Here is a 15,613-nt window from a genome sequence, read left to right as displayed (position 1 = left end):
TTCTTCCACCAAGCCCCTATTATGAATTCTAATGTGAATAAAATCATACAAAGAGTAAGTAAGATGGATCACAAATAATCTTGATTGCCTTCTTCAGATTTATGATAATAATAAAAATGCTGTGCCTTGTATATCATAGTTCTAGTATACCGGTACCATTTGGGGAAATTAATCTACAGATGTTTCCCCAGCTATCTAACTTATCAAGTCTCTGTTTTCCTTAAACTGGAAAATAGTGCAAGCTCTTCCTTCAGTTAAAGTATTCACTCAAATAATTTTCCATATGCACTATAAAATAGTACCATCAATAAATAATTACATCAATATACATTAAATCTAAGACAATGGCATGTTACATTTATTTTACACCTTTAATTAAATCCTGAGATAGTTTTCAAGTAGAAAAAAATAGCTATTCCAGAAATTTTTGAACAGGTTTTTAGAACAATTGGAATGATCATGGTAATAATATCATTAGTTATAAACTTGAGTTTTTGTTTATTTTCCTTTGTTTTTGGCTGAGGTCTCAGCCAGGTGTTCATAATAATGGAGACACTCCTTCACTTTATATAAAAGGTTTACTGGACATACCATTATGTTTCAATCAGAATCCCTTTAATTTCTTCAGTCAGGAGGCCTTTGTAAAGAAGCACTTGTTTCAGATATGAAAAGGAGCTTATTTCAATCATTTAGATGACAGTCATTTGTAAGAACTATTATATATTATTACTGTAACACCAGAAATCCAACAGAAAGGCTTCAAGTTACACCTTTTTTTTTTTTAGCCCACTAAGGGCAAAGTTCTAGTATATATAAAAACATGTTGTGACATTTACGTTCATTTAAACATTTTGCCAATCTCAATATTTTTTTTCCTCTGACTCTGTGTATCAGAATAGGTTCAGTTTGTCTTCTTCGAGTTACGATTGTTTGCACTTCAAAAGGAGCTTGAACAAATATTGAGGTTTCTCATTGGGTTCAGCCAGCTTGTTTTGAATGTTTTCTCTGCAAAAGGATGTGTCATTTGAAACATGGCATAGAAAATGCCCTCTTATATATTTTTTTAAATAGAAAAGTAGAATCACTTATCAAGTACAGGTGGTCCTCAACTTACAAAGTTCATTTAGTGACCCGTTCAAAGTTACAAAGGCACTGAAACAAGTGACATGACCATTTTTCACAGTTGCAACTTTTGCAGCGTCCCCATGGTCATGTGACCAAAATTTGGATACTTGGCAACTGATTCATATTTATGATTGGTTGCTGTGACCCGGGGTCATGTGATCACCTTTTGCAATCTTCTATCAAGTAAAGTTAATAGAGAAGCCAGATTCACTTAACAACCAGGATAGTAATTTAACAACTGCAGTGATTCACTTAACAACTGTGGCTTGAAAGGTCATAAAACGAGGCAAAATTCACTTAATCTTTCACTTAGCAACCGAAATTTTGGTCTTGTAAGTCATGGACTACTATGTAATAGTTATTTTTAATATTTTAATACTGTCAACAGAGACATTTGCCTCTATGGAGAGATGGTGTCCAAGACATGTTACAGAAGAGAAACAAGTTCTACCTGACAAAACTGAGACTGAGTTGAAAGTAGATTTTCAGCTGACGGGCTACAAGAATGACATGGAAAGACACACTAAGACACACAAAAGAAGCCAAATGAATAATTAAAAGAGCTATAGAAACAACAAGCTAAGATAATAACCTGGATAATTTCCCTACATTGGATTTACAAAAAAGGCTTGATAAAGCTTGAAGATTGTTATGAGAAGGAATAATAAAAAAAAATGAAAAGAAATCAAGTTCTAAGACAGCATTTGAATGGTAAAGGTTAACACTGTTAGAAGTAAGGAGGTGATAAGTTACTAAAAAATTTTATACTTGTGACGAAGATGGGAAGTCATCTGTTTCAATACTTTTTTCTCTGTTCTTTTCTGCACTTTTTGTTCTTCAATCTTGTTCAACTTGCATTAGTTTTTATTGCTATAATTATAAACTTTATTAAAGTTACTATTAAGTAAAAAGAAAAGATTGCAACCATTTACCCAAGAGCTGCGGGAAGCAAACCAGTTGCATGTTTTACTTTGAACCTCTTGATAGTCTCTCTGAAAGTATTATCTTCAAAGTAATTCCTTGTTCCTTGCAGAGGAACCTGTTTCCAAGTAAAGCATTTTTGACTGTATCCATTTAATGGACTGAACCTTGAATTTCTAAGGTGGTTTAATAAAAGATTTCCATCCCCTCTCCTTCCTTTCAGCTGCCCATCTCTCCTTCAAAAAGCCTCTTTGAGGGAGGAGTTTTCTTAGACATGTATGGTAGATAAATTCAGAGGGTTGAGGGAACTGTCTGTAAGTGGGGACTCGTCTGATTTTGACCTCTCTGGCTATTGCTGAGCAGAAAAAAAATTGTTGTATCCTAACCTGAATTCAGAATAGAACTGGAAGGGATTCTTGGCAGTCTTCTAATCCAAACCCCTGGTCAAGCAGGAGACCCTATACTATTCCAGACAAGTGGCTGTCCAGTCTCTTCTTAAAAGCCTCCAGTGAAGAAGCAATTACAACTTCTGAAGACAAGCAGTTCCACTGGTTAATTGTTCTCACTGTTAGGAAGTTTCTCCTTAATTCCAGGTTGCTTCTCTCCTTGATTAGTCTCCATTCATTGTTTCTTATCTTGCCTTCTGGTGCTTTGGAAAATAAGTTGACCCCTTCCTCTTTGTGGCAGCTTCTCAAATACTGGAAGACAGTTACCATGTCATCCCTAGTCCTTCTTTTCTCTAGACTAGCCATACCCACAATTACAATTACAAGTATGTTTCAGGTGAAGGGCTTCATCTGATTTTTTTCCCCTAGAACAGGGGTAGGCAACCCAAAACACTCAAAGAGCCACTTGAACCCGTTTCCCACCAAAAACAAAACACCGGGAGCCGCAAAACCCTTTTGATATCTAAAATGAAGATAACACTGCATATATCCTTTTTTATCTTTATTATAGGTGTGTGTGTGTGTGTGTGTGTGAGAGAGAGAGAGAGAGAGAGAGAGAGTGTTTGTGTATGTGTATGTGTATACACACACACACACACACACATTAAAAATAAAAGTAAAAATATGACTCTTGGGAATATCCATACTATTAAAACAATGATCACCGAGAGAATGCTTTAAGAGAATAAAATTACATACACACACAGGTAAAAAAAGGATATATGCAGTGTTATCTTCATTTTAGATGTCAAAGGGGTCTCTCTCTCTGTGTCTCCCTCCCTCCCTCTCTGCCCTTGGTCTGCCACTCCTCTTCCCCCACTCTCTTTCTTTCTCTCTCTTTCCTCTCTCTCTCTCCCTCCCTCTCTCTCTTTCTCTCTCTCTCTTTCTCCCCCCCCCCCTCTCCTATCTGCTGCTCACCTGGCAAGCTTCAAGCTGTTGTCCAACAAAATCAGGGGTAGGCAACCTCGTCTCTTTTATGACTCATGGACTTCAACTCCCAGAATTCCTGAGTCAGCCTAGCTGGGCTAGCTAGCTCTCTCCTGCCCTTCCTGCTTCCTGCAGAGACGCAGCAAAGGGAGGAGCTCCGCCCAGAAAGCTTTTCAGCTCCTCGGAGAACAATGTGAGTGCACTCTCTTTTACACATACACACACACACACACACACACACACACACACAAAACACACACAGAGAGAGAGAGAGAGAGAGAGAGAAGCAGGGAAGCGCAATTGCCTCTCTCTGTCTCTCTCTGAAAAGGCAGAGGAGGCTGGGAGCCACAGGGGAAGGCTCAAAGAGCCGCATGTGGCTCCGGAGCCGCAGGTTGCCGACCTGTGCCCTAGAATATGATTAGGCAGTTTATGCATGCTATTGTTTGAAAAAGAAGCATGAATAACTTGTTGTAGAAATCCAATATTACCTAGAAAGGAATGAAAGAATTCTAGAGAAGCATGCATAATTTAACCAAACCTGGTAGAAAGACTATCTATTTAAAATTAAGAATAGGGAGTCAAGCTATTCTTCAAAGCTCCTGAAGGCAGGACAAGAAGCAATGGATGGAAACTAATCAAGGAGGGAAGCAACCTAGAACTGAGAAACTTCCTGACAGTTAGAACAATTAACCAGTAGAACAACCTGCCTCCAGAAGCGGTGAATGCTCCAACACTGGAAGTTTTTAAGAAGAAACTGGACAGCCATTTGTCCGAAATGGTATATGAGCAGGGGGTTGGACTTGATGACCTCCAAGGTCCCTTCCAACTTTTTATTTTTATTATTATTATGGATCATCTCATAGTCAGCCAGATGTTCAGACTGGATTTGGCATTTTGTCTACCTATCGAGTCCTTACCCAGGACCTGGGATAGGCAGATGTGGATGTTTTATGGTATTACAGGTATCGTTGCAGGATGGAAGCAGTTCCTAGTAAGGCCGCCTCCAGAAGATGGTAGAGGACAGGAAGACCTGGAGGAACATTGTCCATGGGGTCGCGATGGGTCGGACACGACTTCACAATTAACAACAACAATGGCAAATTTGTCAATGCCAATGGTGTTCAAGTGGTGCTCCAGTTGTTTTGGGATTGCACCCAAGGCGCCTATGACTATTGGTACTACCCTTGCTTGCTTTTGCCACAGCCCTTCTATTTCTATTTGTAGGTCTTTGTATTTTGTTATCTTCTCCAGCTCTTTCTCTTCTATTCTGCTGTCTCCAGGCACTGCCACATCCACTATCCAGACTTTTTTGTCTTTCTTATCGACAATTGTTAAGTCTGGGGTGTTATGTTGCAGGTGCGTGTCTGTTTGAATTCTGAAGTCCCAGAGCAGTTTAATTTTATCATTTTCTATGACTTTCTCTATTTTATGATCCCACCAGTTTTTGCTTACAGGCAATGATATTTTTTGCAGATCTTCCAATGCACCATTGTTGCTACTTTGTCATGCCGCTGCTTGAAATCAGTTTGTGCAATCTTCTTGCAACAGCTTACCAAGTGGTCCACTGTTTCTTCAGCTTCTTTGCATAGGCGGCACTTACTGTCTGTTGCTGTCTTCTCAATTTTGACTTTGTATGCATTTGTCCTTAAGCTTGGTCTTGTGCAGCCAGAATTAGTCCCTCGGTCTCTTTCTTCAATTTTCCTGCTCTTAGCCATTGCCAGGTCTTGTTAATATCTGCTTTCCCAGCTATTTTTTTTTAATGTATTGGCCATGTAGTGCTTTGTCTTCCCATGCCTCTATTCTGTTCTTCACTTGGTCTTTCTTATAGGCCAGTTTGGTCTCTCCAGTAGTCAGTAAGCCTTCCTAATACACTAATTTCAGTGCATCTTCATCATTGTTCTTCAGATATTCTTCCAAAGCCATTTTTTTCTTCTTCAACCATCTGATGTACTTGTAGCATTCCACGCCCACCTATTTGCCTTGGTAGATAAAGTTTATAAATATAAACTAGTAAATGGAAAATATTTCATCACTGAACTTGAATGGAAGTCATTGGCAGTTTCCACTAGATGGCAGTCTAACCTTAATATTAAAGCTCTGTTCTTAGAATGCTAAAGCAGTGCTTCCTGAATTAATTTTATTAACCTTGGCTTGCACAAAATATTCAGTCATAAACTACTCTACCATCTTTTAGCATAGTATGTTGAGGAAATATAGCCAATGAGCATGATCAGCAACGTGTGAAAATCCGCTGTTATAACCACCCCATGCAAACATTCAGATAACCACTGGATGGCAGCAAAGAGACAGAGGTCATCTGTGCAAGATTGATGTCAGTCTCACTAGGTAAACCAGACCAACAAATCAACTCTATGGGAACCCTAAAATTGCTTTTATTGAAACTGGAAGGATTTATATTCTTTGCAGTCCTCTGTTCATTAGCACTCAAATCCTTCTATTCCCCACCTGTCATTTAGGACTGAAGAAGTTTCTTGGATGAGAAGCAAAACTTTTTCAAAGAACAAACCAAGAAAGTCCAGTTGCCTTTTGCAAAAGCACCTTTGGGACAATCATGACTTGGATGATTGAGAATCTCCATAGACAATTAAGAGAACTAACTTTTCAGTAAAGACATCTAAGTTGATTTTTCTCAGTTGCACAACTCCGCCCCCCCCAGTCATTAATTTAAACTTCCACCAAATGGCTGTTTTGGCAGGTGCAAAACAGCTTTGTGTTTACAGAGTGTGCTCAGAAGACCTCCAATGTCCCTTCCAACATCATCATCATATTATTTATTATTATTATTATTATACAATGGAAGAAGGCAATAGCAAATTACTTCCATATGCTGCCAGGAACTGGAACAGAGTTACACTGGAAGGAGACTTTTTCCCTATTTTATCTGCATTAGGCCAGAAGAGAAAGCTTATCTAAAGGTGATCCTTCAAGTCCAGATGCTACATAAGTCCAGGTTAAACAGGACATCCATATAACTAACATAGATAACATTACCTCCCTCTTCATTTTAAAATATCTGGGTTTTTAGCTGGGACGGGATGCTGGTCTACAGATAACAGATATGAGGAGAAAGTTTTACAGGACTTTGCTACATGTAAAAAAAAAACAACCCAGTATAGGCATCCAAAATCTTGCAACAATAAACTAATTTACAGCAAACAGCAAATGAAAAACTGCAACTGTAAGCCGTCAACTAGAGAAATGTACAGATAAGCCAATATTCTCAATTCTGTACTTAAAAGATAAACCCTCCATGCTGGTAAAATTTGAGTCTCATGTGTTCATATAATCTGGAGATTGATTGAATAAATTTAACCATCGTTTATTTGAATCTAGACCTCTGGGAATCTAGACCACTGGATTTATACGAATGCTGAACTATTAACTTAACTAACAGACGGGCTTTGTACGCTCGAACCACAATTAACCTGTGACGTGAACTCGGCCTCTGCGTAACGCCAAGCAGCCACCGCCTGTGCGCAACTCTAACCCAGAAATCTCGCTGTGTTAATTGGGGCGTACTTGTCGGCGGGGTTAAGACCGCAGCCTGAAACGCCAGCAATTGCGTAGAATACGCAGTCTGCTGTATTCTGCATACATGAGTGCAGCCTTCCGGTGTAATCGCTCGTCTGCCTTGCGAATCCAGTCCCATCAAGCTTTCCAAACTCTCGCCGAGGCCTCTTTCTCTTCCTTCTCTCCTCCCCGTATGCTGAAGTGGTACGGTCCACCGCAGAGCGCCTGCGCCGCGGCTGAAGGGCGGAGCCTATCCGTGTGACTCAGGCGAGAAGGGAAGGCGGCGGCTGCCATTTTGAGGGGGGTTTTCGGTTCGACTGCCACTTCCTCGTCGCCTCCTGCTTCCTCCGGACCGAGGAACTGCTGCGCGCTATCCTTCGCCTGAGAAGGGGACAGGAGGGTGGGCTTCGCTCGCTCTCTTGCCTCCTGCCCTTTCCGCACTCGGAGCCTCTAGCGCAGGGTCTGCCCGGCCCAGCTTGCTTTCGCCGCCACCGCCACTTCCTCCTCCCTCTCGTCCGCGTCCTCCTCCTCCTTCCTTCGCCGCCGCCGCCACCATTTGCCCTCCCCCGGCGGCTCCGGGGCGCCGAGATTAGGCTATGGGGACCAGGCTGCTGGGGCTGAGCAGCGGCAGTGCGGGCGGCCCGGTCATCGTGAACAGCGCAGAGGGGATGGGGGAGCTCGGTGGCTTCTTGGTGGCTTTATCTTGACATGGCTCCTACCCGTGCTGCTAGCAGCGCCGCCGCCGCCACCACAGCCTCCACTGCTCCGCCCGCGCCCGCCGGCTGCGGATAGCGAGCCCAACAGGCCAGGCCACCCTCTCCGCTCCGCGCTCTCTCGCCGCCTGCGCCTCCCGCCGAGGTGAAAAGCAAGAGAGAAATTATTTTTATGAGGGAAACTTGAAAGGAGGGAGGAGGGTGTTTTGTTTTATTTATTTTTTTTATATAAAAAAGGTGAAATCCTATCTGAACAACTACGAAAGGGACCGGCGGGGTAATCCCCCCTCCCCCTTTTCATGATTTGATTTCGATTTAGCGAGCCTCACCACAAAAGCCCACTTGCGCAAACGGCTGTTTTTGCTTAAATATTTCCCTCCCCCCCTTTTTTTTCCTTTTGCAATTGACAACTTCCGGCCTCCCTCCTCCATACTTTGCTTTTTCAAAGAAAGAAATTGGAGCTAACTAAAGGCAAGAGTGGGTCCTGGGCTGTAGGCTGGGTCCCCCTCCCTCCCCCTGCGCTGAGCACGGGCCCGTCTCTTCCTCTTCAGGTTGATTTTAAGGAAGAGGAAAGCTACGCTAAGGAGGCTTAATCGCACCAGCCATGCCCAGCCCCAACTGAACAGTGGCCCTTGCGGCAGAGGAAGGATAGTTGATGGGGCTAGACAGCTATTGGAGTATGTAGGTCTCTTTCCCTGCTAGGGGAGTGCTAGATAGCTTTTCGCTTGCCTTTAAGCTCTGATTAATGGCCATCATGATCCCTCTTTTCTCCAACAGACACAGCCTTGGGGTGACCGTATGCATGATTATGAGCATGATGAAGTTAGAAATGACTCTGCTGTTTTCCAAACTTCTTGCTCTTCTGCAAACCAGCCCTGTGTTGTCTGTGGTTGATGATTTTGTTAGTAGGGAAATGTCTTGCCTCCCAGGACATCCACTCCTCTTCTGCAGTCCTTCCTTTGCTTTCTCCCAAGTCTAATAATTATTGAAAATTAAGCAGACAGTTTAGCAATAGCAGAAATCTTGGTAATAATCAGCAGAGTCATGAACCTGGGTATGATAAAATACTGTCTTTAATTGCAGTTTTTTGTTTGGTTTTTTGGGGGAGGGGTTGGGGCAAAGAAACAACACCCAAATGGATTGGGTTCATCCCCTTTATTCCTTTTTTTATGCATATAAATTGTGATAAGATTTTTCTCCTATTCTTGCCCCTTTATTCCTGTGGTTTAAACTGTATATCAGTGTATTTTCTTCAAAAAAAAAATCTTTTTGGCTTTTGGTAATACGTGCAGACCCTTTGTCCAGTAATGGTTGGACAACTTACTTTGTTTTATGACCCCTCTAGTAAGACAGTCTTGTAAAACAATTGTCTGAGGTGCACTTTTGGGGTTTGCCTCTGTTTTATTGATTCAGTGGTATAAGCAGGAATAAAATGACTTGTTTCTGTTGCACTTGAGTCTCATGAAAAAAGGGCCCACAGTTTAGTGACAGTTTCAAAAGGCTTTTGTACCATCTGTATTATAAAATGGGGGACCCAAACTCCCGGAAGAAACAAGCTCTGAACAGACTTCGTGCTCAGCTTAAAAAGAAAAAAGAATCTCTAGCTGACCAGTTTGATTTCAAGATGTATATTGCCTTTGTATTCAAAGACAAGGTAATCTTATTTATGTTATAAGATACGTATTTAATTGAAAGTCTTTTAGAATCAAAACATGGATAATATATATTAAAAAGGCATAAGATTTTCTTTGTTTAAAATAGGCTGATTTATTTATTGAATACATTTCTTAATACACATAACCACTAAGTACCATAACTTAGTGGCACTATTGTAAAGTTCCATTGTGTTTGCTTTTTTGGTAGAAATTACAGATGTTCAAGCATGGAAGGATAATATTTAAGATTTTATATTGTATGGGGTTTGTATGTGTAATACATGAGAGGAATATAGGTACCCAAAACTGAATTTCAAAAAAAGAACAGCAAATTGTCTTTCAGCCAAAACACCACCTATTTAAAGACCCTGATTTTAACATTAATACCTTTTATTGAATTAAAAGGGATGAATTTTGGCTTCACATACGTCCTTTTAAAACTAAGGTTTGAACTTCCTGATAATTAAATTTCCTAAGTTCTGTATTTGAACTTCAACATTTATTTCTTAATAACAGATGTTTAATTTTCTTTTCTTTAGAGAAAAAAGTCAGCACTCTTTGAAGTGTCTGAAGTGATACCAGTTATGACCAATAATTATGAAGAAAATATTCTGAAAGGTGTGCGAGATTCCAGCTATTCCTTGGAAAGTTCCATTGAGCTTCTTCAAAAGGATATTGTACAGTTACATGCACCCCGCTATCAGTCTATGCGCAGGGTAAAAAAAATATTTTTCTTCTATTTTCAACAATCAAATGTTTTTCTTACAGTCCTTGATCAAGCTGTGTTTTTGAGTCAAAATAGAAGGTGATGGATTTACTAAAAGAAATATTTCTATAAGTAGTTTCCTTCTTTTCTAATGCACCTTTAATATTAATATTCAATATGTCTTTACTGATGTGGAATTTATTATGTTACCTAGTGGAATTTTTTTTTAATTTTAATTTTTATTTCTTTTAAAATCTTTGGGTATATAAAAAGACATGCAGCTCTTTGAGATTGTGCTCGTGAAGAATATTTTATAATACAGTAGATATATAGTTCGTCCCTAGTTTTAATTTTCTAAGTCTTACCTACTTTATTTCCTTATCAGATCTGGTTTTAATAAGGTAAAACCAACTTATTAAAACATTAATTATTAATAATTCAAAAATATATCTTAATCAACTGCTTTGTCTTTAATGGCTTCAAAATTATCTTGAACAATATTCTGAGTTCTTACCTGTAAATAGATTATGATCAAATGAAGGATCCTTCCATGATATGACAATAGTACTATGTAAATATTGTCATTTACCACCTGTTTGCGCAGCATCAGTATGTAATTGCAGTTGGATGATAATGTCACTGTGCACATATTTCCATTTTGGCACCATCAGTTTTTTGTGTTGCCCCTGGATCCTCCTAAGGGGAGTAAGGGAGATTATTCTCACAGGGTGTCCTCAAGTTATAACCATTATGGAACGTGCCCATCATGGTTGTAACTTGTGATGGTCATAAAATGAATTGGTCATGTGACCAATCTGATTTTATGACAATTTTTGCAGCAGTTGTTAAGTGAACATCATGGTCATAAAGCAAATGCCTATGGTTTGCTGTGGGCCCAGTTTTGCCGAAAACTGGAAGTAAATGCTGATTTTCAGCAAAACTGTTGTAAAATTTGATCACATCACTGCAGGATAGTGCAAACAAATACATTTGAAACTTGCCAAGTGCCTAAAGCGTGATCACATGACCGTGTGCGTGTGTGTGTGAGACTGTCGGAACTTTGAATCCAGGTCATAAGTACTCCCAGGTAGACCCTTTGGAATTTCAAATGGTCATTAGATGGTCAGTCATAAATCGAGGGCTACCTATATTGTGTCCTTTTTCTTCAGCTTTTTTGTGCTCCTTCGGAGAATTTTTCAGTCAAAAACCTCAAGAAACAAATTTACAAAGAACAAGAATCTATAGAAATCATCTTTATTAGCAGGAAATAAACAAATAAAAACGTTACTTGCAGGATGCTCTCCGAAGCAGGTTACTACTTATTCAAGATCTAAGCCAAATAGATTGATCCCAACAGGAAAAAAACATTACCGTAATTTCCAGTGTATAAGGCGACTCGGCGTATAAGACGACCCCCAACTTCAGCGCCAATTTCCATGCCTAGAAAGTCGTCTTATACGCCGGAAACTACCGTAATTTCCGGTGTATAAGACAACTTGGCATATAAGACGACCCCTGACTTCGGCGCCGATTTCAACACTTTAGAAAGTCTTATACGCCGGAAAATACGGTACTTTAATTCTATAAATTATGTATGCTGGGTTTTATTTAAGCAGCAGATAATGCTAAAATTTTTAAAAAAGATTACTATAATTTAAAACTGAATTATATGTGATGACTAAGTTTGATGCTTTTGTTGGGGTGATTTTGTGCAAAACCTCTTTTTAAAATTTTCATGTTCGAATTTAACAATTGGATGGTGTATATCTGGGCTATATTTTAAATTTGAAAGAGGTTTGAATTTGAGATTTCTTAAATTTGGAAAAAGTACTATTTAGGAGCATAACTAAAAAAAACTTAATACTATATGTGTATAAATGATAACATACAATTTTAGTGAAGTTACTGATTAATACATATTCATATGCTACAATGTTGGGTACTATTAAATGATTTTTATCTCTTCAGGATGTGATTGGCTGTACACAGGAGATGGACTTCATACTTTGGCCTCGGAATGATATTGAGAAGATAGTCTGTCTTCTGTTTTCTAGATGGAAGGGATCAGATGATGAGCCCTTTAGGCCTATTCAGGTATGGCATATGCAGATAAAACTTGAGCAGATGGTATTTCAAATGAAAACTACTGCCTTTTAATGCTGATCAAATTTGACTTTTGGATTCTTGAAGCTGCAGTTAGCAATCTGGTGCTTTAGTGTTACTTTGAATACAACTTCCATGTGCTCAAATAAGCATGGACAATAATTGGCTATTATGGAGTTTGTAATGCAAAGCAGATAGAAAACAGCAGTTGCCTACCTGACTGAATTTTGATTGCAGCACAAGATGTATAATTGTGAGTATGCATACAAATGGATCTGGATGGCCTTGGTAGTTGTGATATATTGAAGGTTTAATTCATAAGGCATTCTGCCATTTTTAAAATATTGCTTTGTTTTTTGAATCAATCTCCTGTTTGAAGCTGGTTCAATAAGCTTATTTTACTTTAGCACTGTATAACAAATTATAATGCACAAAATGGTTGTGAGGATCCCAGTAGTTATTGACACACTGGGTGCCATATCAAAAAAATTTGAATCGCACTTAAAAAATATTCAGATTGATAAAATTTCCATCTGGATTGCAAAAGGCTACAGTGCTTGGATCTGCACATATGCTTTGCCCAATACATTATAACATCCTAGCTTCTTGAGAAGAACCTGATGCATATGAAGGCCAGTACCAGCTAAAGACCTGGTAGCTGTGATTTTACACTTTGGGATATATATAATAATACCATATTATGTAATTCTAATATAATGGTTTAACAATAGAAAAAGTTTTCCCAATTGCTAAATTTGTTATAACTTATATAGAATAATAGCTTGTAAATTGGAATGGGGGAGGTAAAAGAATGGAATACTTTTCTTTAGACTCCAGGACTTAGTATTGTTTGATTCAAAAATAATTTCATTTGTCCACAATGCAGTTAGTGGATCTTAGAAGGCAACTCATGTTCCTTTCTTCTTTTTTGTTCCCCTCTGGATTTAGTGTCTTCGTAATTCTTTCATCTTGCACTTTGTTTTTAAGTGAGTTTTTTTGTAGGCCACCCACAGTTACCAGGAATCATGTAATCGTTCAAAAAATGTCTACAAGACTGCTTAATTTTGAATTAAAATATTTTTTGTTGTTGAATATTTTGAATAGGCCAGGTTTGAATTTCATCATGGTGACTATGAAAAACAGTTTCTGCATGTACTGAGCCGAAAGGACAAGACTGGAATTGTTATCAACAACCCTAACCAGTCAGTGTTTCTTTTCATTGACAGACAGCACTTGCAGGTAAACTTCTTCCAGTATAATAGTTGCTTCATTTATTATTTAGCATCTCTGTTTGCTTATATAAAACCAGTTGTCATGCAAAATATGGAAGCTAGATAGATAGTGTGCATATGACAGGCATTAAGCATAATATTGTGAGATATAACAATTGGCCAATTTTTTTGTGTTTTGGCAGTGTAACGAACATTCAGTAGGTAGCATCCTTTTAAATTGTAGAATTGAAAAATATAGATTTGATGCACACGAGCAAATATAGATTTGCCTGTGTGCATGAACAGTGTTTGTTGTTTATGGTAGCACTGAGTTTCTACTGATCTTTTAAAGTATAACATAATCTAACCTTGGGAAAAGCACTTTCTCTGAGAGAAAAAGTAAAGTATAGAACTCAGATAAAGTTACATATCCAGCAAAAATATTATAATGTGACAGATTTTTAGGTTTGGTTTCTTTCCCTATGCTTCCTTTCAAGTTCCTAAATTATTTCTGAAAAGACAAACTGGGAGAAATTTAAATTTCCATGCATAAAGAAACCCCTATCCTTGGTTCTGAAATTATCTATTTTTTACAGACTCCAAAAAACAAAGCTACAATCTTCAAGTTATGCAGCATCTGCCTGTATCTGCCACAGGAGCAACTCACCCACTGGGCGGTTGGTACTGTAGAGGATCACCTCCGCCCATACATGCCAGAATAGGGTTCTGGCCAGCAAAATGGGGAAAAATCACAGGTTGCAGGAGTGTAGTTTCCACTTTTCTCGCCATTTATTCTTTTCGGAATAGAAGAAAATGGACACATGCTCAGAACACTTATCCATCGTGAAACTCGATCATCCTGGATTATTTTCTGTTCTCATTTGTCTCTCAGAACTTTTTTTTAAAGATGTTTTCCGCATGGACTTTATGAAAGAGAATGCTCTGCATATTTCTGCATTGCACGAGCATCTTACCAAAATGTGAAATGAAGGGACTGTTACACACTGAAAGAAATGTTATCTGAGAGCACAAAGCGATCATTTATGGTGGTGTGTCCATTTGTGCTGGTCATGTCCCCTGTTTCAGTATTCATAGGGTGAAAAGTGAATGTAAGGGTGTAAAAACCTTCTAAGCGTTGCTTTTAACATGATTGTATCAGAGCAGTGTCAGATTCATTCTGATGACTAGTTCTCTGGCTTGCTACAGTAGATGGCTTACTATGGGAAAGAAATCTTTTAAGGAAGAAAAGCATCTCATTCATTGTAGGCATGAATTGCCTCTTATTTTGCTTGGCCATGTTTGAGTTTACTAGCATTTTCATTTTTGGATCTCTTTCCCCAGTTTGCTGTATAACTAAATGTAGAGTGTTCTGTTAAGTTGAATACATTTTACAGACCTGGGGTCTGAAGTAGCTTAAAGCAGCTAAATTAAAAATAGCAGCTGCAGAAACCTTGTTGGCAGAGGATTGCTTTTTTTCCTGAGAGTTGACTTGTAAAATGGCTGGTGAACTGAGTAGGAAATACTGGTTTCCAAAACATTTCTGACATGGAAAACCCTCTGAAGTTCTTTGGGGTGGGGGCGGGGGGGAGGAATAAGATCTAAAGCATTTGTGGATTTAATTGTAAAATATTGTTTGGAGTGTCAAAGTTGGTTTTGACAGAACATATTTTGTTTAAGATTGTGCAATGAACATAAGAAAGACTACTGTATAGTTTTGGCAAAGAACACTTTGCTCATGGGTTGAGTAATTTTACTGAAGTAAATCTGTATAAGCCAACCTCCCTTTGGGTAAATCTAGTGCTTATCTGTTTAAAATTTGTATTTAGCTTTTGTTTGGAATTGGAACAAATGAAAATAAACAAATTAGTTGAACATTTATCTGCTCTTTTATGAAATTCATGATAGTTATAAAGTATGCAGACATTCAATTGATAAAGCAACACGATCCATGACAATATTAACTGATAATGTAAAGTAATTCTAGAATGTTGAATTGGTATTGGATACAGATTCAATGAATCTCACTGCCTGACTTGGACAGTCACTTCATTATTAATTCAACCTAATTACCTAATGGTAATTATTATACATTTGGAGGAGAGTATGCTATATATGCATATGTATAAATGTGTGTGAGGAGGATGCTAAACCAGGAAACCGGCATTTCTTACGAATAAAACATTTTTAATAAGCTTTTTTTCTATTCAACTCAGGGTTACTTGCCAATTAAAATAACAGTTTATTTGTTAAAAGGATTATGCAAAAGGAAAACTTT

The 15,613-nt window shown here is 38.6% G+C and overlaps 1 protein-coding gene across 1 annotated transcript; it reads left to right on the top strand.

Moving 5' to 3' along the window:
* The first annotated feature begins 7,201 nt into the window (after nt 1–7,201).
* CUNH6orf62 (chromosome unknown C6orf62 homolog) lies at nt 7,202–15,216 on the top strand. The gene is made up of 5 exons (XM_039325404.1): nt 7,202–9,317; nt 9,858–10,034; nt 11,993–12,118; nt 13,232–13,366; nt 13,935–15,216. Exons 1-5 carry the CDS (start codon nt 9,189–9,191, stop codon nt 14,058–14,060), a joined length of 693 nt encoding a protein of 230 aa, XP_039181338.1. The 5' UTR covers nt 7,202–9,188; the 3' UTR covers nt 14,061–15,216.
* Nucleotides 15,217–15,613: the final 397 nt, after the last annotated feature.

The sequence above is a fragment of the Crotalus tigris genome, unplaced genomic scaffold (assembly GCF_016545835.1).
Source record: "Crotalus tigris isolate CLP2741 ecotype Arizona unplaced genomic scaffold, ASM1654583v1 scf7180000024337.5909745, whole genome shotgun sequence".
In the NCBI taxonomy this organism is placed as follows: domain Eukaryota; kingdom Metazoa; phylum Chordata; class Lepidosauria; order Squamata; family Viperidae; genus Crotalus; species Crotalus tigris.
Note: the sequence above shows the minus strand (reverse complement) of the source record. Positions and strands in the feature narration are given on the sequence as shown.

Excerpts from the sequence above, each read along its gene's own strand:
- CUNH6orf62 (XM_039325404.1), top strand. The coding sequence starts at position 9,189 with ATGGGGGACCCAAACTCCCGGAAGAAACAAGCTCTGAACAGACTTCGT. Across the intron at positions 9,318-9,857 it reads CCTTTGTATTCAAAGACAAG|AGAAAAAAGTCAGCACTCTT; the intron begins GTAATCTTATTT and ends TCTTTTCTTTAG. Across the intron at positions 13,367-13,934 it reads TTGACAGACAGCACTTGCAG|ACTCCAAAAAACAAAGCTAC; the intron begins GTAAACTTCTTC and ends TATTTTTTACAG.